The following is a 23,132-nucleotide window of genomic DNA, read 5'->3' on the forward strand; positions in this document are numbered from 1 at the left end:
TGCTATTATTTCCACTTCACTGTTTCAGTTGCAAAGCTGAAGGACATCCATGTCTAAATAGAGTATGCAGTGATGAACCCAAGTGGTTGCTTTTAAAAGCTGCTTTCCTTTATATTATGACAACCTAGAGAAGGGCTATGCCATTCAGCCATTTTTATGCTTACTGAGCAGTATATGGTTACAAAAGCTCTGGTGAGAAGACTGCATTGCTTTTTGCAGCCACACATCTTGCTGCTTTAGGATATCGGCAGTGTAGTTGGGTTGTCCCAGTCCCTGGATGAATTATTCAGGCTCTTGACATCAGAGGTTTCCGCTAGCGGATTGGCTGGTGCTCGGATAATAAAATCTTTCCACAGGAAAACAGTGGAGAAGGATGATGGCAGTGAGACCAGCAGAACTGCTACTTCCAATACAGCTGGCTTTGTCTGGCTGTTGCATCTCTGCAAGAATATATAAAGATGTTTTTAAGGTCTAGCTTCATGCGAATTCTCCCGTAAGAGGAAGTGGAGGGATTTGTGTCAGAGGCCTGCGTTTCCAGTGAAGGAAAAAAATCAGATTGTTCTTGAAAAATTACTTCTGGCTGTATTCTAAAGAAACGCTGCACGCTACATGACACAGGAGTAGCAGCAGCCGCAGCAGCAGCAGCAACAGCAGCAGCAGCAGGAGCAGCAGTGCTTATGGCTCACTACAAAGGTGCTGGTGGCAGAAATGTTACCTCGTTAAATCTGCTTCCTGGGTTCTTTCAGTACCGGCAGGGTAAGTGGTGCAAATAAGGAGCTGACAGTCCGTGCAAGTGGGGAGAGTGTAAGAAACTGTATGACACATGCGTCTTGTGGGTAGAGATAAACAGTACCTCTGTGAAGAATTTATGTCAGTTCAATTAATTTCCAGGGAAATTTGTAAAAAGCTTATTTATCATGGAATTTGTAAAATCAACCCACTACTTGTATTATGTTCAGGCATCGGTTTTACAGTGGTAAAATCTGTTCCTTTTAAACCTATACAAAATAAATGCTATAGAAAAGGAAACTTTATTATTAATAGCATGCTCTTTATGAGCCCTAGTAATAGTTATTAATAGGGTTCATAAATAGTATATTGCTCACATACATTCCTTTGAAACACATGGTTTGGAAAGGCTATTTCTGCTATTTGTTGATATGACTGCAACCGAGTATGTTCTTCTGCTGGTAAATGTTTAGAAGCCAGGAGCTGGTTCTCTGATTTCCAGTTGTTGTCAGAAGGCTGCTTCTTAAATCGTCGGGATGCACTGGAACTGCAAATCAGGGAATCATTTGCACTCATTTCTTTGATCACAAGTTTGACTTCTAAAGGCCCAGTTCTTTTCTTTTGGCATGCTGTTGTTATGTTAGGGTTGCTGAGGAATTTTAAGTTACAGAGGTGTGAATGAAGCCAGAGCTGGACTGATTCTGTGCGTGCTTGATCTCTGTCCCCACACCTACTCATACACAACCCAATTCAAGTGTGCAAGTACTTCCATTGAAATTAATTGGGCTACCTGTATGTATAACTGTTTGTCAGAGCAGAGCTGACATTTACTGTATGTCACAAGGGAAACATCTTGTTCATGGTTAGAAACCATACAGTGAGAAATCTGTTTTCCAGAATGTAGAAACAATTATCACATATAAAGAAGACAAGACACCCCTTGCCAAAAATAGTCAGTATTGAATGAAGCACAATGCAGTATTTTGCATGATATTTTCATAACTTGCCTGTCAGTGCAACAAGTAGATTCTGAGAATGTAATAAAAGTTTAAAAAATTATGTAAGACAGCCTACCCAATGAAATCAAAGAAAAAAAAGATAAAGAATGCAAAATTATTTTCTTAAACATTAAGTGTGCTAATCTAGCAATAGATTAGCTGGAGAGATATGTTTATTTTTTTCCTCTGGTATTTCTTATATGTGAGATATTGTTTATATGTAAAGAAAATATAAAATCCCGGAGTCATAATGCACAAACACTTTTTGGGAGCTCGTATGTGGTCAGGGAGCCATCGTTATCCTGCTTAAGATAACATTTTGGCTGATGAATTTTGTGCCACAATTTGTATCTTTATGTACCCTCATTGTGGAGCAGCATTATGTGAGTGTAAATCAAGGAGCTTAGTAGTAGTAGTATATCAAACTCATTAGTCATCTCTTCCAGAGCTTTAAAGGGAATTAAATAATATTCCCTTTTAAATTTACAGATGTGAAGGAGACCAAATCACTATTCAGTGCTGCACAAATCGGTAGCAAAGGCAGTATCTAAAATGAGATTTTCCATCTGTAAGTTTTGGGACATGCGTGTGTTCTTATCGAAAGTAAATACTTAACAGCTATTTCATTTATTTGGATTTTCTGTAGGGAAATGAAACTGCTCGTTCAGAACTGATGATAGCAATAATATGATTTGTTTTCCAGTTAAATAGGTATTTCCTTTTATTTTTGAAAGAAAAATTCCCAACATAAATACTTGAATGCCACTGGTGTGAAATTATTCCATGTGTCAAGCCCGATTCCCCACAAGCAAGGGACAGGACTTCGTGGACTGGTTATGGCGCTGTGATTCTCTTCCCTCCGCAGCCATGACCCTGGCTGCTGAAGTTGGAGGAGCTCATTCAGGAGCTATTTTTGTCTATGCAGCTGGCAACAGTCCCTGAGGGACTATCTGAGAATCAGTGAAATTCACTATAAATCAGACAAGTGCTTCAAGACAGGACTAAGGGAGGTAGTAAGTAGCAGTATAGAAACTGCCTGAACTAGCTAATGGCTCCTCCCTGTCTGGATCTCCCAGAGGACAAATAAGCTTGATAATGCAATTTCAAATCTTTAACTCAATATTATAAACATTTTCAAATGTACATGCTAAGAGTATTTTTTCTAAGTCTCTAGCTGATTTTCTAAATAAAAGCAACTTGACTGTCAGAGACATGGATTCTAGTTAAAAAGTACAGAGAAGTTCCAGGTGCTCAGACCTTAGGTAAATATAATATGTACTTAGATGTCAAATTTACCTTAGCATTCAGATTTGAAATGGTGTCTTACAGTTCATTCACTTGTTACGACTTGAACTTTGCTGTGAAACTCTACAAATAGTCAAGTGTCAGAGCGTTATTATAAGAATATGAAGTACTTGTTATGGGTAGTTACAGGCAAAATTAACTGTCTCAAGAAAACATAATGGCATTTCTGGCAAATGCAGAATGCATTTGTTGTCAATAGAGAATATTATTCTTCTATCATGTAAATCCAAAAGGATTCAGCAATGCCTAATCAAACTGATTTCCTTTTTTTCTCAGATGAGCAAGAGTCAGTGCAGAAAAGGACTTTCACAAAATGGATCAATACTCACCTGGCTAAGGTAATACATTGCTTTGAAATTTTTTTTTTTATTTTAAATCAAACCTTTTTATCTATGCCTGTACAGGCCTTGGAGTATAGAATGTATAAGATTTGGCTGAGCAGAATGGCATAAACTTAAAAAGGGATCACCATTATCTGTACACCATAGAGGAGGAACCCGTTTCAGCATGATAGTGGTCAGCTGCAGCGTTGTGAGGCAACCGCCCAGCTCCTTTAGCCAACACTGAAAGGTAGTACAGTAGCTGCTGTTCCAGCCAGAGGAAATATTTGAAACTGCTTTCTATGAAACAGAAATATTAGCCTTATTACATATAGCGTATCTGAATAAAACGTGAGTCAGTTGTGTAGTTTGATAGAGGCATCCTGAACTGGTTACAAACGTAAATAGTGCTTCGTGAATCCAGTGCCAAATTAATTATCTGATGCATCTTGGGGTTTATCATGAAACTATTGTTGCTTCTTCTTACCACAACCTACAACTCCTTTTTTGGTTTTAGCAGAATAAAGACAGTCATTTACACACAATTTAAAAAGTATTAAGTTACAACTGGTACCAACTTTATCTGACAACAGAAGCAGTGAGATTTAATTTGGCATTTCCCAGAGTTTTTACACAGCACAGCTCTAACCATAGTTATCAATTAGTCCAGTAAATTAAAATATTTAAATACCAGAGGTGCTCTTTGAAATGCATATTTTTAAATCATAAAGATTAATGAACTTGAAAATTGGGCAAAGAATAGCTGCAAGAGGACTGGTTTACCTTCTGTGTAAGGAGTTGGCTAATAATGCCCTCAAAAATGAACAGAGCAAAGCAAGGTGCCCATATAAAGCTATATCATGTGATTTGGTCTAATGAGACTGTATTAGACCAAATACAGTCTAATTAGAGCAACAGCATTTATTTACATTACTGAGGAATGTAATTGAGGAATTTACTGTGAAATGAACTGCACTGACATTGTAAAATTCAACTGCAAGAAGGCGGCTTTCTTCAGGACTTCTTGACGGTGGATCCTCACTGGGAATGAGGTCTGCCCCCCCATTCTCTTTGGAGTACTTGGAAAAGGTCCCCATGCATCAGAGAACTTAAGCACTCTGCATATGTTCCATTTACTTCAACCAAGATGGAAAGAAATTCAGTATTTGTTTAAGTGTTGGCAAAGCAGGCCATGAACATGTGTCAGAGGAGAAAAAGAACTCTTATTTCGTGTTTTTCTATTTCCTAATTGTACTGCATCATTAGTAATTGATCGATAATATCTGATAATAATTCACAATTAGATATATGTATATATATGTGTGTGTGTAATGATAATTTGCTAGTAATAACCGACTAATCCTTGGGAACAGACAAAGTCGTGGTGGTAGCTCAGTTAAGATATTTTACACTGAATTAAGAGTTGTGAACTCTACCTTTACTGTACTAGTCCCTTTGGGCCGTGAGGGCTCAGGCAGACCTTTTGACTTGTGTGATCTAGGCGTATATTTCTTTAATAGGTCTGATATTGTAAAGGCTGGTCAAATACTCACATTCAAACCAAGCAGTTAACCAGCCACAGCCCTCACTTTTAGCTACCTGAGCTACCCGGTAGTAATTGGTCTGGGTTAATTCACCCTTTAGCAGGAAAGTTGTTTCTATGATACTTTTATTGATGGCTGTCAGCAAGTTTGCCTCACTGCCTAAGTCAGATGTATAGATTAGCTGGCTTTGCTTCCCATTTATGCTGTTATGCTGCCACAGGAGAAGCACTGTTTATAGATTATAGAGATTAGACTCAATAGAAGAGAAGTGACCCATGCCATTCAAATTTTTAAGTTTTTAAAGCTTAAGCTTTTAAATATTTGTTAGTCATCTTTTTGGAAAGTTTGGAAATGTGTTTTCTGAGTTCATCACAGCTGTAGGAAATACTGATGGGTCTGTGAAACGCGCAGGGCTCCCCTTGCACTCGTGTTCCTAATTGTAACCCGGAAATTCGATATTTAGGTTACTTGAGTCTTATAAAAGATTGTTGAGGTTTTTATTATGTCAAAAGAAGTTGGAAAGCTGTAACATCTCCATTGTCTGGAGGCCTTTGAAATGTGGTAAGGAAAAATCCTGGAAGGAGACCCACTTTTAGGCAACATTGTCTGCATTATGCTCTCGTCTTTGAACCCAAGAAAATGTGGAGCATCTACCAAAATGGTACCTAGCGAGGAACACCGTGAAGCGCTGGCCTCACACTGGTAGCACAGAAACAGCAATACACACTTCTGCACTTGAGCCTGTGAGTGTTAAAGCCAGTGAAGTTACACTGGGGTTAGATAATATGGAAGGAGATGTAGGACCTGACTGGGCGCAAGTGCCCGCGTGCTGGTGGTGGGGGGCTGCAGGGCGGCCTCTGTGAGGAGAGGCCGGGGCTGCCCCGTGCCGGACACAGCTGGTTTCAGCTGGCTCGAGTGCACCCACTGCAGGACCCGGCTGAGCCCCTCAGCCCAGCTGGTGGTGCCTCTGGGAAAGCATATTTAAGAAAGGGCAAAATGCTGCACAGGCAGTGAGAAGTGAGGGAAAAAGTGTGAGAAACAGCCCTGCAGACACCAAGGTGAGAGCAGAAGGAGGGGAGGAGGTGCCCCAGGCGCCCAAGCAGAGACTCCCCTGAGGCCCCTGGAGAGCCCACGCTGGAGCAGGCTCCTGACAGGAACTGTGGCCTCCGGAGAGGAGCCGACACAGGAGCAAGGGAAAAGTGTGAGGAGGAAAGAGCAGCAGAGAGAAGCTGTTATGGACTGAGCACAACCCCCGTTCCCCATCCTCCTGCGCCTCTGGGGGATAGAGGAGCTGGGAGTGAAGGAGTGAAATGGAGTCTGGGGAAAAAAGGGTTAGGTGGGGAGAAGGTGTTTTCAATTTTGTCTTTGTTTCTCACCATCCAAATATATTTTAATTGGAAATAAATTAATTTTCCCCAAGTAGAGCCTGTTTTGCCTGTGACAGTAGCTGGTAAGTGATCTCCTTGTCTTTATCTTGACCCACAGCTTCTTCATCTTGTTTTCTTCCCCTGTCCTGTTGAGGAGGGGGAATGAGAGAGCAGTTCAACCCACCACAAGGACATATAAGTGTTACCCACATAATTAATTATAGGTGAACTTACAGAGTTACTTTTTTCAAATACATAGCCTTTTTTGGCTCCCTTACTTGTGTGTGTGTGCATACGCTAGTTGCCAGATTGCAGTTTACAGTGTAATCCAAAATGCAATCCAGAGTTACTGTGCTGAATTTACTCAATATATACAGGCTTCAAAATTAACAGTAACTTCACTTCAAATTGGCTCTCTATTTCTTGGCTACTCTTGTAAAACTTTGGGTTTATCTCCTTTAATTTTTGGAGGAAAGTTTAATAGTTGCCATTTTTACTAATCTAGTAAAATTAGTAATGGAAAAAGTAATAGGACGAAATAAGAAAAAAACTGAAAACTGTAACTAAAGTATCTGTAACTAACACCCTGGCTATCTGGAGAAATATTCCATCATGAATGAGTTTGAATGTTTTTGAAAAAGTGATGGTGAGTAATTGCATGAAACCTCAAAACCAGGAGAAATTAATGTTTTCTAAGCAAAGATTGATGGGGTTTCACTGTAGCAATTTGAAAGATGGGTTTACTGATGGCAAAAGAAAGGAAAATCTACTAAGGTAGTTTTCATCCTTATACTGTCTTGGTTGAGTAGAGCAAAGGAGGATTTAAAAAAGCAGTTTCTGACGTTGTGAAGGGTAGTGATTTGAAAGAAATGGAAATGCAGAACTGATTTGATTGTGTTAGGTAGAACCTAGAACAATTAATAATTTGAGAATGTAAAGCAGGATGTGATAGTTTGTCAGGGTTTGCTTTGAGTGAAAGATTGTTCACTGCTAATCTTTAAAATCTTAGTGTATGCTTTTCTTTTAAAAAGTCATGCTGTAAACTGAAACAGAAACTAATTCAGTAACTAAGTTAAGTCCATCAAATAGATTAAAAAAAAAATTGTCTTTTTAACTATAAAGTTAAGAATGGGTTTGAGAATATGGATACAAATAAATAAGAATGAACAAAACAGATAAATTAAATGAGTACTGGTGAACTGAACTTTATGAAAGGGAGTAGGAGGGAGGTATGATTTTTTAATTCTCTTTTCCTCTTACAATAGAATGCTACCATTTGAAATTATGTTTCCTAATTCAAAGGTATATTCTTCCATAAGCAGAAGACAGGTAAAGGACTTCACATCGGCTAATTATGCAACACCACAAAGACAGATTGAAATAAAACAGCCCTAGTGCAAGCTGTGCCTTCACCCACAGGGCAATGTCCCACAGGACAAACACAGAGGAAAGAGCTGCAAGTATGATAACTAACAGGTAGTATAATGCAGCTTCATTTTGGGTGAGCTGTTAGCTCTAGGATGCATCTGTCCCTCTGCTGTCTGTCTCCCTAATCCCAGCCGAATCCATTCTGTGATTCTGACTTGGGAATCTGATGAGACTCAGCAACTGGAAATTGTCTCTTTTCTCTGCCACCCACTTGCAGAAATTGGGGTCCAAGCTACCAAATGAATGTGATCTATCTTCTGGCCATCCAGTTTAATTTTTGTGCATCTGTGCAGTTCTGCTAATGATAAATGAGATATGCATGGGAACAGGACAAGAAGTTTTCTAATTGCATGTTATTTATTCATATTTCTCTAAGGTTCTAGAACTGGACCTCCCTCCTCTCAGTCTCAGCCTTCAAAGACAGAAATAATTTGAGTATGCTTCTGAGTATCTTTTGAGGCACCTTTTCAAAGTCTAAGTTTAAAACACAGAACAAAGTTACACAAAATATGTCAAAAAGGAGACATTAGATCCGTTCAGAACAGCAGTTACTTAAATGTTTTTCATTTCATTGCCTATGCTGATTTTTTAGATAGTGGATTAGATGAGTACAGAAGATGAAAAACATGCCTCTTTGTAAAACAACAGAGGCATACACCTTTCATTGCCTTTATCATCTTTGGTGAAAATGTTGGGACATAGTAGTTTCAAAGCTTTGGAACACAGACTGTAAATTGGTTTAACCCAATCAAATAACATCTTTGTTCCCAGGTGTAGGGATAACTTCAGTATTTGTACTCACCAAAGTATCATTGTAAACTCACTACATAGAGTGAACAACAAATATATACTGAAATAAATTATTATTCATTTTGTATTTCCATTAAAAGGATGCACACATCAATAAATAAAAACAGAGGATGGATATAAAAGAAAAATAAAACTAAGAATGGGTGAACATATTTAAATTATACTTATGCAATGTTTTCATAATGCTGAATTAAACCTGGGCATTAGACCTTACATTAAGGCTTTTGAAATCGCAAAACAATATGTTTTATAGCAAATAAAGGAAGAAAAAGAAATGGGTATATCAGGATTTACAGCTCTCACAAAATGCTGTCAGCGATGATAGTTTGGTCTTAGAATCTAACTTGGTCTTCATAAAAAAACCTCATCAATTTTCATCAATGAACTAAATAATTCTGTGTCTTTTTGTCTTTTTCAAATGCGAAAACAGAGGCTCCCAGTATCTTAGTCACTGACACAGAAAAAATTTAAGCTAATGTCCATCTTGACTGCATGATGAGGAAAATCTGACTGGCAGTTTTCTGCTCCAACAGTCACTGTATATTTTCACTAGTATTGCATGTAACCTCTGATGTTAAACAGTGAACACTAAATTAATTTGTGTGATTAAACTAATCATGTAAAACTTAGGGCTGAGTCCTTCAGACTTTAGTCATAAAAATAGTTATTAACAGCAAGGAACATGAACCCTATGTGCTTAAGGATTTAGGAATTAAATCGGGATAGAGGGGTGGGCCAGCTATTACAGAGTAACTGAAATTTCACATTCTCCTTCCTGTTCTTACATGTATTTCCCTGCAGAGACAAATTCAGTAGTTACACAGATTTGTTCCTGTTTGTGCATGTGGATAGGCTTTCACACATTTTTTCAGCAGTTTTTGAAACATTATTTGAAAATTAGTGTAGCAGAGGTAGTTTCCAATGTTTGCACTGGCATTCGTTATGATGCAGATACTGTTGTTTGTATAGTACAATTTATTCATTAGAGGAGTTAAGTACAGGGTGTGAGGAAAAGATTCCTGTAGCAAAGGTGCAAATGAGAAATTAAATGCAAGAAAAAGTGTTGGACTAGAAGAGTGAAGCTTAGCAAATATATGTTGCTTCCATATCTGAGGTCTGGATTTTACAAATCTTATTTTACTGTGTTAGACGAGGAACGTCTAGAGATTGCAGGTCTGTTATAAATCTCTTTTTTTGAGGCTTGTCAGTCAAATCCTTTTCATATGTACTGATGTTCAGTTCTTTAAATCATTCAGAATATTTCTGGAACACTACAGCAAATTAGACAAGTTCGTAAGAGCAACAAGTTTAAGCAAAGCATTTCCTCATCAGTTCCCATTTGTCATCAATTCTAAATACAGTTATTTAAATAAATATTTAATATGGGAAAAATCTGGTTCATTAACCTTTAAGATTCATTCCCAATTAATTCATATTCCTCCTACAGAACACATGAATTTACTTGTACTGAGTGTGCCTCCCTCTTTGTGACATGACTGTTCCTAAATGTCATTGTCACTATAAACTACACTACTGTGATTGCATATACTGCAATAAATGAGTGTTTAATAGAACACATGCAATGCAGTATGTAGCATATCATTTGTGTTATTTTGCTATTTGCTTTCTTGAAGAAGCTTATGAAAAAACAAAATCAAATACCAAGGCATCTGAAATCAGTGTAGACCTGACAAGTTGTAGATTTAATGTCCAATTGTTCATCGAAGTATATTCTGAGTTTCCCCAAAGAGTTTTGTTCAATAAACAACAGCTTTTCTTTAATATTATAGGATTTTGAGAGATTACATCATATACTTTTTAAATGTTCTTTTTTCCTGGTTTAAAAATGACTTTATTAAATTATTTGCACAGGCTTTCCAACATTTGAAATACAGTATATTAGGATCATTGCAGTTGATTGCATTGCTAGAGCTATACATTTATGTGCAAAAAGCCAGAATCTGGAGTACATTCAACATTTTCAAGATTACAAAATTTTGTTAGTTTTCTTTCCTTGCTTTTAGTGATTTAAAGTTAGTATTTTGACGGTGCATTAAGGCAGCTAAGTAAATAGGTGTTAAGTCCTGTAAAGTCTCTAGAATAAAAAGTATTCAATAGATTTTAATTGAATACAGCTTTAAAAAAACCCCTTCTTCTCTGGAGGCTAAGAAGCAAGCAGTGTACAGTTTCACTTTCTCCTTTCATTTCATTTGACATATATGCAGCCAAGGAGTACGTATTTATCCATTCCAAGAGAAGATGTTGTGTTAATCTCAGTAGAGGATCTGCCTGGAAAAACAGTCAAGTAGCTTGAGCCATCCTGTGCGATGGTCCATATACAATAAATAAGGGTGTATGAACTTCTCAGTGTCAGCTAGTGTATGTGTATCTTCCTGAATTGTGTCAGCACGGAGAATAAGATTGGTATCTACGGAATCCTTATGTAAAAGAGGAATCTATTCTTCTATATATGCCACTAAAAATGTAACTCATTCCATACTTCTGAGAGAGACTGGAGTCATAATAATAGGGTAAATTCTATGCTACGTGCCCAGAGTAGCAAAGAAAAAGTGATTTATGAAACACAATGAGTGTCTTACCTCCTTGTAATTAGGTGTTAACATCTTCAAGGTAGTGAAAAACATTATATTATAAAGCATAATATGCAAAACGTTTTTGGCAGTCTGTATAATTAACTAATTTTCCATATTAGAGGAGCCTCATACAGGAGATCTTGTGATACAGCTGTTGTACCTGCCTTCTGTTCCTGTTTTATTGGTGTTAAGGTACATGGTGTGTGCTGCTAAACACTAGCAGTGTTTGTAATTATGCAACCTTCCAGCAACAAAAAGTACATTTCAGCCTGCTGATTTATGGACAATTGTTGTGATTCTCACAGTTCAGAGCAGTAGGTCTTACTAACTTTGGTGTAAGTCATTTGCTGGTTTCTTTGTTGCTTCTCATCTTATTCAGTGCTTTCGCATACTTCCCCTAGTTTTCTCCAAACCAATATTTGACTCATGTCGAAAGGAAAGTACTGTAGGTGTTAATTTACTTGGATGATGTCTTCAGGTATACTTGTACTGGATACTTTTACTGGATACTGCAGGATACTTTTACCTTAGTACCATGCCTCAGTTAGGGTGCAAATCTAGGTTTTGTAACTGCTGTCAGTAAGGAGCGACCAGTGAAGGGTGGTTCAGAGCAAGAGCTTGACATGGGTGATCAGAGGTTATATCAACAGTGTGAAGCTATGCACTGTGGAAACCAGAGGTGCTTCCCAGACTTGGTTTGCATATGAATGCCAGATAACTTTTGACTGCATGTTGGGATGAGGCAAATTCTGGCTTGTATCCTGATTTGAGAGTAAGGATACCAAACAGCTCAAGCTGGAAAGAAGCTGTGTTGTGCTCAAACAGGTCATCTAACAGGAACGTTATGGGCACCAGGTTGTGGGGCACTGTAAATCTCACTTATCCTCCAATTTAAATGTATCCTAAATCACCCTCTATAAGAACCTGTCTCTCTTCATTACTGTAGAGTGAGCTTCAAGAGACAAACCTCACTACTGGGGCATTTAGATAGGTGATGAGATTTTTTTGGCCTTCACCTCCTGTTGGATTAGGATGTCAGCTGCTATAATTCTCTTGTCTTTATTGCTGAATTATTTTAGCACAAAATTCTTCAATATTATATCATGCAGTAACACTGATAAAACCAAAGCTGCTCCAAACTTCAAACAGGAAATGATAACATAGAAGGTGAGGAAAATTAATTGCATTTATGTCAACTGCCTGTGATGCAAGATTGGGACAAATTAGTCTCCAGTGACCTGTTTGCTCCATTGATTTCTTTGGTGTTATATTAAGGGAGAACATGATCCATTATCTATTGCATTGCTAGGAAAAAAAAAGAACTATGATTAAATATACCCTCATAATGAGTTTTAATATTGCTTTATTTTATACACACGACATAACAGACTCTTATTATTGTGGCTATTAGAGCACGTCAAATCTCAGATGAAGTCTGCTTTCAGCAGAGGAGTTCTTTTTCCACTTTATGCCAAAATTATGTCTCATTGAAATATTAGTTCGTCCAAGCTGAACAATGAAGACAGGGTGTTTTGATTTTCGGAACTAGAAACCTTTGCTTTCTCCTGATCTGTTATAGCATTTCTACCTTTTCAAGAGCAGTGTTTCATTTGTTAGGTTCATCTTTTCAAATCTATGTTTCTACAGAACAGAAGTAATAGATCAAGTTGTTGTACATTCATCTTTTAATAATTTACCCCAAAAGTAAATTATTAAACCTAAAGTAATTTCAAGAATTTTGTAGTCTGATTGTCATTTTGGTGAATTAGCAGGTATAAACATTAGTATTACATGAATGCTGACAAGCTCATGGAAGCTAGAGGGTGTTTGTTTAATTTACTTCAGCTGGACCAAGTCTAAACTTTTTGTTTCTAAGAGATATTTTGTGGTCATTAAAGTACTGACCAGCTGAGAGCCATAGTTCCACAAACTGGGATGTATTTAAGAAGATAGAGTTTAATGATGTGACCTTGTTATTCAAAATTCCTAAAACATCATCTGTTTACAGATTTTTCAGTATTATCATTGTTGTGTTTGCAAATGTAAAGAAAGACATATGTTAAGCAATTTGTCTTAAGTAGAAGCTGACACAGTGCTAACAGCACTGGAAGACTGCAAGGCCTGGAGGAGAGGAAAGAAAATACAGCAATGTAGTATAACAACTGTCAGCTGTGAGAAAGTAGCAGCATTGCTCAACCAGCCACACTGCTTTAGGGGTCTTTCCTTCATACAGCTCCTTGTATTTGTCAGACTGAGAAAGTGAAATTTCTGTGAAATACTTAACACTGCTTAAAATATGCTGATAGATTGAAATGGGACTGTACATCCTTAAGTTGTGCATATTTTATAGGCTCATAGGCAGTTGATGGTCTGTTTCTTCGCTTGTTTTAGGGAGCAGGAGGTTTTTCCATTTATCATTAGTGGCAGAAAGCATCTAGTGTTACAGTCCTGCACCAGAAATGTTAAATAGTTAAACAATATGGTGGCAAAGCAATTGTTAAATGATACATTGCTATTAAACATTATAAAATGTAAAGAAGGGGACCAGCCAATCTTTTTGTTTCTGTTTCAAAGGAAGGGAGGTATGGTGTAATGCTGGTGAGCCTTTATAATATCTGAAGTCCTCTCCCTTTTCAGCGCAATCCTCCCATGCTGGTGAATGATCTGTTTGAAGATATCAAAGATGGGGTAATGCTAATTGCCCTTTTGGAGGTTCTTTCAGGGCAGAAGCTGGTAAGAACTTCCTTCCTTCTGAATATACATGATAGTTGCATAACTTCTCTAGGATATAATTTTCTAATGTTTCTATGTTTGAATACTGTAAAAAACCTGACTGCTATATAGCAAAGTAAGTTTATTCACAGCGTGGGCTGTCTGGTTACAAAACAAACAAACGAAGATGATTACAGACTGACATTCTTGATTTTATGCATTTTCTATTAATTTTGTCTTATTAACTCGTAAAAAATGGCTTATTTGTATCAGTCTTTGCAATTCATCTGGGTGTTACTACTATGACACAAACAAGATCTTAACTTCAAGCTGCTTCTATACAACTTGAAGAAATAATGACACTCTTTTCCTGTTAAATTTACGGCTTTCTCTCTAAAAAAAAATTGTGAGCTCCTCAAATTTCATGGGGTCTTATATCCATTTACCTTGACAGCTGCTCTGCTACTGTAAATAACCTTAACTGATGCTAAATGGCTTTTTCACAGCCAAGTTGTGTACAGAGGCCATGGTGCGTACATGGCAAATAGACTGTCTCTTGGGAGTTGGGAGCCAGGCTAGTTTTGCGCATGTGAAGTGGGAGAAAAATGAAAGGGTTTTAGGCAAAGGGCTCTCACTTTTTCCAAACCAGCTTGAAGATCGGGTGGCAGCATCTGAAAAAGCAGGGCATCAGTCTGTCATTCAGCTTGCTCTAGGGTTCAGACGTTACCTGTTCCCTCACAGGCAGGCAACTTGCAAGTGCCACACTTTTGCCGCTTTTTAATTTTTCATCTCTGTTCTGATTGCAGGTGATACCCAAAATTAGGTAGTAATTCAGACTGCAAGACTGATTTTACTGTAAGATGGGAAAAAAGCTATACTTTCAAGTGTGTTTCTGCTCTGTTGAAATATACCTGTCTCTTTCTGTTCGTCTAAGACAGAAAGTCTCCCTCTTGTGGCAAAACAGAAGTAGTAAAACAGGAAAAGAATTTTAATGATGGCACCTGTTACAGTGAACTTCATTGGATTGTATCCTGCCTACATTAATTAGTGAAAGACAAGAGATATCACAGAACCAGAATAATGTCTGGTTAATTTAAAGGTCAGGTGTAGCAGAAGATGGTATTCTGTAGTAACTGCAAGAGGAATTTCAGAATCTATAGCAGGCCTTTGTTAAATCCATTTGTAACGTTATGAACACGAATTTAAATGATAGTAGTGGTATATTTGCATTACAATACAAGACTCAGTGGGGAATTTAATGCCTCTGTAGAGTATTAGAAGCCTAGGAAGTGTTCTTGATTTAATTCAAAGAATTCTGTCTTTTTTTAGCCTACGTGTCTGGAGTTCAGCAAAATTCATTGTTCAGTGGGGGTTTGTGATAGTTGGGGTTTTTTATCACCAATGAAGTATGAGAGAGAATGGATAAAAATCCTCTAGGTAAAATGTCTTCACTGCAGACATTTTTTTAAAAATAACAACCACCTTGACTTCTACTTTGCAAACAAAAATATTTTACTGAGAGAATGTTGCCTTCTCTCAAATATACATGTGTGTATTTGTATGTATAAAAAGAGAAGTAGTTTATTTTACATAAGAAAAACAGTTCTCTGATTTGATGAAGTTTATGGGCTGAAGCCGACAGGTTGCATCCCAAGGTTATTAAGACATCTTATAACTTTTTAATAATAGAACTATCACAGTTATGTCCCCTATATCTGTCAGTCCTTCCTGTTAGTATATGCAAAAATAAATAGAATTTGACTGTTCCAAGGAACATTTTAACATGTAAATCAGACTAAGTTATGTACATAGGCATTTATAATAATATGTAACTTCATTTTTTGCAGCAAATTGGCACAAATCTAATTGGATTTTACACTGTTCTTTCTCTTTAAGCCTTGTGAGCAGGGACGTCAGCTGAAGAGAATTCACTGGGTTGCCAACATTGGCACAGCTCTTAAGTTTCTAGAAGGAAGACGGGTAGGTTTGGTAGCACTTAGTCCTGTTTTTTCCTTATTTTTTTATTTCTTTCCTTAAATGTATGATTTGTATCCACCTACCTGTTCTTATTCTCCAAAACTGGAGCTATGTATGCAGTCTTCAGTTTCTATACAGTGCCTAAAAGTTGCTGTAAAGTAAAAATGTCAACACTAATATGTAGGAATGCATAGGGTAAAACTTTTCTTTTTAGTTTTCTTTTTTTTTTTTTAGTTAAAATCACCTTGGATGATCTCCTTCCTTTTTTTTGTTAATGTGTTCTTCAGCTCCTCATGTTCCCTCCTTTCCTGTTGTTCCCTACTTTCCCTACTTTCCATTGTTCTGTTGCTGTTCTCAGCAAAGAACAATGATCCTCAGTTCAGTAGAGGCATTTATAATTGAAAGAATAGATTTATGAACTTCACTAGGTTGTACATGCAAAACTCTACTCCCTGAAAGTATAAACATTAAAATTTAGAATAGCGTGACCCCTTATTAGCTTGGCAGGACTTCAGAGTAATTCCTGGATTGATTCTGGTAAAGTCAGTGCTGTGGCCATTTTAGAAATGAAACAAAATATTTTATAAATTTAACAAAAGACAGAAAACCTAAAAGCTCAATGTGATCTAGGTATGAATATAAAATAAAAGCAATCTACTTCTACCTTTTTTCCTCACTTTTCTGTCTATATTGTAATGATTTGTATCTGTTTTTTTAATTAGATTACAGATATTTTATTCTTCTTATTTCTGCATTTTAGTTCAATTTTTCTCAATGCAGATGTAACACCTGATGAATTTTATGTCTCCACAGTGCTGTACACCAGGAGTTGTTGGGTTTTGGCATTCTTTCCCTCTCTTTATCCCTATGGCATCTTGACCTAATTATATTTCTCTTATATGGGAAACAATCTTAGCAGATGCCTGTAGAAAGAAATCTATAAGGGAACCTTTTTCAACTGAAAAATGTATAACCAAAGCAAAGACAAATATATTCCCAAAGCAAAGTTCAGCTTTAGCTCATGATTTCACTAGTTTATGTAGTACAGTCTGTTAATACAAACCATATCATATGCAGCCTGAGAGTGGAGGCTTAGATACAAAGAGAGCTGCTTTCTGGTGAGACCTGTATAAGACAAGACAAGGCTGGCATGAAGAGCAAAAAACGCATGCTTCCCTAGTCTACATGTCATAAATGTAGTGGGTGACCCAAACTTTGAAAGACCCAGCTTAGATCCCAGGAATAAGATAGCAGTGCAGCTAGATAACTGACCCTGCTGAGGATCAAGATAGATTGCCAGAAATGGAGTTAACGTGGTTTTGCTTGCGATATCTGGAGTATATTTGTCTGGACTTTTCTTAGTTATTTTTGTCAGTACTTTGTATCAATATGCCAGGTTTTCTTCTAGAGGAAGATGGAAACATGCAGTGTGTCAGGTAGACTGGTGTGCATTAGCAGGTCGTCTCTAGGATGAATGCAGCCTGAAGGATGCATCTATCTAGTCTGTCACCCTTTTCCTCCCAGAGGAGGTGGGGTGCTGTTCAGACAACAAATGCCTCTTCAGCAGCTGAGTTCAGTCCTTGGTCTGTACTCAAAGGTGAAAGAATAGAATCATAGAATCATTAAGGTTGGAAAAGACCTCTAGGATCATCTAGTCCAACCATCAACCCAACACCTCCATGCCTACCAAACCATGTCCTGAAGTGCCACATCTACACGTTTTTTGAACTCCTCCAGGGATGGTGACTCCACCACCTCTCTGAGCAGCCTGTTCCAATGCTTGACCACCCTTTCAGTAAAGAAATTTTTCCTAATATCCAATCTAAACCTCTCCTGACACAACTTGAGGCCATTTCCTCTCGTCCTATCGCTAGGTACTTGGGAGAAGAGACCGACACCCACCTCACTACAACCTCCTTACAGGTAGTTGTAGACAGCAATAAGGTCTCCCCTGAGCCTCCTTTTCTCCAGGCTAAACAACCCCAGTTCCCTCAGCCGCTCCTCATCAGACTTGTGCTCCAGACCCTTCACCAGCTTCGTTGCCCTTCTCTGGACACGCTCCAGCACCTCAACGTCCCTCTTGTAGTGAGGGGCCCAAAACTGAACACAGTATTCGAGGTGCGGCCTCACCAGTGCCGAGTACAGGGGCACGATCACTTCCCTAGTCCTGCTGGCCACACTGTTTCTGATACAAGCCAGGATGCTGTTTGCCTTCTTGGCCACCTGGGCACGCTGCCGGCTCACATTCAGCCAGCTGTCAACCAGCACCCCCAGGTCCTTTTCTGCCGGGCAGCTTTCCAGCCACTCTTCCCCAAGCCTGTAGCGTTGCATGGGGTTGTTGTGACCCAAGTGCAGGACTCTGCTCTTAGCCTTGTTGAATCTTGTACAATTGGCCCCAGCCCATCGATCCAGCCTGCCCAGATCCCTCTGTAGAGCCTTCCTGCCCTCGAGCAGATCAACATTCCCACCCAGCTTGGTGTCACCTGCAAACTTACTGAGGGCGCACTCAATCCCCTCATCCAGATCATTGGTAAAGATATTGAACAAGACTGGCCCCAAAACTGAGCCCTGGGGAACTCCGCTTGTGACCAGTTGCCAACTGGATTTAATTCCATTCACCACAACTCTCTGGGCTTGGCCATCCAGACAGTTTTTTACCCAGCAAGGAGTACACCCGCCTAAGCCATGAGCCGCCAGCTTCTCTAGGAGAATGCTGTGGGAAATAGTGTCAAAGGCTTTAGTAAAGTCCAGGTCAATAACTTCTACAGCCTTTCCCTCATCCACTAGGTGGGTCACCTGGTCGTAGAAGGAGATCAGGTTGGTCAAGCAGGACCTGCCTTTCCTGAACCCATGCTGCCTGGGCCTGATCCCCTGGTTGGCCTGCACGTGCCTGTTGAGTGCACTCAAGGTGAACCGCTCCATAATTTTTCCCGGTACCGAGATCAGGCTGACAGGCCTGTAGTACCCCGGATCCTCCTTCTGGCCCTTCTTGTAGATGGGCATCACATTGGCAAGCCTCCAGTCGTCTGGACCTCCCCTGTTAACCAGGACTGCTGATAAATGATGGAGAGTGGCTTGGCAAGCTCCTCTGCCAGCTCCCTCAGTACTCTCGCGTGGATCCCGTCTGGCCCTGTGGACCTGTGAGTGTCCAGGTGGCGTAGCAGGTCGTTAACTGCTTCCTGCTGGATTATGGGGGGTTTATTCTGCTCTCCGTCCCTGTCTTCCAGCTCAGGGGGCTGACTACCCTGGGGATAACTGGTCCGACTATTAAAGACTGAGGCAAAGAAGGCATTAAGTACCTCAGCCTTTTCCTCATCCTTGGTGGCAATGTTCCCCCCCCATCCAATAAAGGAGGGAGATTCTCCTTGGCTCTCTTTTTGTTGTTAATGTGTTTGTAAAAACATTTTTTATTATCTCTTACAACAGTGGCCAGATTGAGTTCTAGTTGGGCTTTTGCCTTTCTAATCTCTCTGCATGACTTGATGCGATCCCTGTACTCTTCTTGAGTTGCCTGCCCCTTCTTCCAAAAGTGGTAAACTCTCCTTTTTTTCCTGAGTCCCAGCAAAAGCTCCCTATTCAGCCAGGCCGGTCATCTTTGTTCAACTTCTTCAAGTTTGTCTTACAGCACATGGGGACAGCCTCCTCCAGTGCTTTTAAGACTTCCTTCTTAAAGAATGCCCAGACTTCCTGGAGCCCTTTGCCATTCAGGACTGTCTCCCAAGGGACTCTCTCAACCAGTGTCCTGAACAGGCCAAAGTCTGCCCTCCGGAAGTCCATGGTAGTGGTTTTGCTCATCCTCCTTCTTACTTCCCCCTGAATCAAGAACTCTGTCATATCATGGTCGCTAAGCCCAAGACGGCCTCCAGCCACCACATCTCCCACCAGTCCTTCTCTGTTTGTAAACAGCAGGTCAAGTGAGGCACCTCCCGTGGCAGGCTCACTTACCAGCTGTGTCAGGAAGTTGTCTTCCACACATTCCAGGAACCTCCTAGACTGTTTCCTCTCTGCTGTGTTGTATTTCCAGCAGACATCCGGTAAGTTGAAGTTCCCCACGAGAACAAGGGCTAACGATTGTAAAACTCCTGCCAGCTGTTTATAGAATGCTTCATCTGAAAGGGAGACGGGCGGCTGCATGCAGCACTTTGGGGAGTGCCGACAGGGTCTCCTTCCTCCATGAGGTCTCCCATGAGTAGAGGTTATTACACGTTTAATCAACTTCCTATTTTCACTGTCCAGACTTCTGCAAATACTCCTGTTACACTGCAAAATGCAGCTGGCAATTAATCGTTCTGGACCAGACTGGTTTTTTCATGGTTCTGAAAAGTTTATTTTGTCGTTTTAGATCCATTTTAATGGAGTATAAGACAGAGGCAACACAATAACTAGACTAGATAGGCTATGCTTCTGTGAACAGTAGCCTAATCAGAAGCTTTAGCTGAGTCCCTGTAAATCTTTTGATCTGTAAGCTATGTAAGAAAAACCTTGCGGTCTAGAAAAAGAAAAGCTTTTGTTGGAATTGGTCCAGCTGAGAGAACGAGACTCTTGTTATATTTTTCTTTAGGTAGGTAACAGAAAATTTTCCTTATTGACTGGTAGAGAAGCAAGTAATGTCAATTTTCCCAGAGTTTTGTCAGGTTTCTTTGTGGAAAGGATTGGAAATACAACTTGTGGGGATTTCTCCTCTGCCTCTTCCCAAGCAGCCTGTGGAGTTTTAATTCTGAAAAGAGCTTCACAGCCCTGAACAACAATTTAACAATTTTTTGTTTGCTCTTGACATTATCTAGTGGGTTTCCAGCTGCTGATTCACAGAATTGCAGTCTTTTCTCTGTTTTGGGGCACCTAAAGGTCACCTAAAGTCATTCTCCTGCTTTTCTTGAACCTGTTCTCCAAGGTTTTTCCATAACCTTTGTCCATGAAGAGGCTTGCAGTGCATGAACACTTTAGCAGCCCTTCATATTTATGTCATGATTGATGTCAGACTCTTAGTTTTGCTGAGGAAATAAGTATTAACATATTTGCTAATTTTCAAATACTACCTGTTTTATTCCATTTCCTTGAGCATTATCTACCTGTTAATTTATTTATGATATACTCTTTATGCCCCCCCCTTTACTGCCTTTTATCTTATGAGCTTATTTTAGGGTGATACTTTATTCAGACTATAGATTAGCATTTGAGAGTTAAGAGTCATGGAATCTGTTCCCGTTTCTGTTGAAAAACTTCGTGTGACCTTGGACAACTAATTTTTTCCAACTCTTTTCTTATTTTAAAAGAACTATAGTCAGGTTTGTCTTGCAAGGGAGCCTTAATCAGTGGTGGTAATATCCTTTACAATAAAAAGCTCTCTACTGGAGAACTGTGGCATTCTCTTTTCCCTTATCTTTCTTTTATGCTTTCTCCCCTTCTTTTCCTTTTCTTGTTTATTCTTAAACTCACTTTTCTCTTTCTATTCCAAATCTATTAGAACTATAGCAAGAAGCCCCTGCATAATTTAAAATCTGTTATGGAGTATTTAATTTGCTTTCCTTATTAATTGTGTTGTAAGATGTGCCAAAAATGTGCTTTCTTTGCATTATAAAATTAAATTAATGCATTTACCTAATAATTAATCATTTAAAACTTATTTTTGTATAATCTTTTTCCCTTTGCTTTTCATGCTAGTCCATATACAGAGGATCTCCGGTTTGTACAATGGTTCTATGTAATTCTTGTTCTTTCTGTTTGAAATTAAATATTTTTTCTACAAATAATAGCATGTAATGGTCTTAAAAATCCTTAATTACCTACAGATATACTTGTCTAAAAAGTGAAATTGCACCATTCAATGACTTTTTTAACTAAGAAACTTGTTATTTGATTGCAAAAATGCATTAAAAATATAAAAACTATTTGAAATGTGTTTCATAATTGTTATAATTCCTTGTGTGTGGTAATAACACGTTTTCTTTCCTATATAGATTAAGCTTGTCAACATAAACTCAACTGATATTGCTGATGGCAGGCCTTCTATTGTGCTTGGCTTGGTGTGGACCATAATTTTATATTTTCAGGTACTACATTTTTTATACTTCAGTGTAGCTTGCTCAAATAATGGTTCAGATCATCATTTCATATGAACTGGTGTAGTTACAGCCTTTCACCATAGCTAAGTCACTTTATAATTAGCTGAGGATCTGATCCTGAATAAAGCAACAGTTGATGGTAAGGGTGCTTCACATTGGGTAAAATTAGATACCCAATGTTAAAGAACCAAATTGTTAGTCAACTTAATCTTCTTAAAAGAGTCAAGTTAATGATTTTCATTTGATGGAAGGCATGATACGAATAACTGTCATACACCCTTGGCAAGCACTACTAATGCACTTGCCTGCAGTACATTCACTGTTCCTTCACAAGGTACCTCTAAGCAAAGCCGCAATTGAATTTGTGCCAAAACAGTACAATGGTAAATAAAGAACTATCCAGATGAGATCACTGAGGTCACTTCCATTCTTTAATTGAAGGAGCCTCTTCTGAAATTAGTGGATTGTTTTATAATTTGAATTCAAGCTAAATACATGCCATTGTCTCCTATTTCAATGGTAATTTGTCATAATAGATAACATGACACACTTGCATATTGTTCTAGCTGTAGGGTGTCAAGAAAGTCTAGATGTTTGCTAGATGTTTTGTACTTCTGAAATTAAGACCATCATCTGGGCACATACATTAGCATTTTTGAAGCTACTTTAATGTACAGTTAAATGAAACACAACATATTAATCATAGCTTCTGCCCAACTTTGTTAGTTGTATTAGGAAATTATTTAAGAAATTGGTGAGAATTAAGAAGATTATCTACAAGCAGTCTATTAACACTTTTTCCCCACAGATTGAAGAGCTTACCAGCAACCTCCCACAGCTGCAGTCATTGTCTAGCAGCGCTTCTTCTGTGGAGAGTGTTGTCAGTTCAGAAACTGCGAGTCCCCCAAGCAAACGGAAGGTGGTAACCAAGGTCCAAGGAAGTGCCAGGAAGGCTTTGTTAAAATGGATACAGTACACAGCAGCAAAGTAGGTAACCTACAAATGAACTGAATTTATATCTTAAGTACAAATTTTTCTTCAGATTCTAAACTCTCTCAGTCAGGATTGTCCTTTTGCTCTGTATTTATATAGCACCTCCCTGTGAACATATTCTTTTTGACAACTGAGGCTGCTAAATGTTACCACCATAAAACAAGCAAGTAATAAATAACGATTTGCATTAATTTTACAAGCAATCATATTTTGTAGTTCCTGAATAATGAATTGAATTATTTTTGACAGAGTGAGGAACTGAAAGGGGAATTAGCTGTCTGAATGACAATGTA

At 38.6% G+C, this 23,132-nt stretch overlaps 1 protein-coding gene across 1 annotated transcript in view; it reads left to right on the top strand.

The window, feature by feature from the left end:
- The first annotated feature begins 677 nt into the window (after positions 1 to 677).
- SYNE1 (spectrin repeat containing nuclear envelope protein 1) overlaps positions 678 to 23,132 on the top strand; it is a 270,199-nt gene continuing 247,744 nt past the window's right edge. The window contains exons 1-7 of the mRNA XM_072856086.1: positions 678 to 756; positions 3,309 to 3,370; positions 13,733 to 13,828; positions 15,704 to 15,787; positions 21,446 to 21,466; positions 21,742 to 21,834; positions 22,655 to 22,833. Of these exons, the coding sequence (XP_072712187.1) occupies positions 678 to 756; positions 3,309 to 3,370; positions 13,733 to 13,828; positions 15,704 to 15,787; positions 21,446 to 21,466; positions 21,742 to 21,834; positions 22,655 to 22,833 (614 nt within the window). The remainder of the gene's footprint in view (positions 757 to 3,308; positions 3,371 to 13,732; positions 13,829 to 15,703; positions 15,788 to 21,445; positions 21,467 to 21,741; positions 21,835 to 22,654; positions 22,834 to 23,132) is intronic.

This window comes from Ciconia boyciana, chromosome 3 (assembly GCF_034638445.1).
Source record: "Ciconia boyciana chromosome 3, ASM3463844v1, whole genome shotgun sequence".
Classification (NCBI taxonomy): Eukaryota; Metazoa; Chordata; class Aves; order Ciconiiformes; family Ciconiidae; genus Ciconia; species Ciconia boyciana.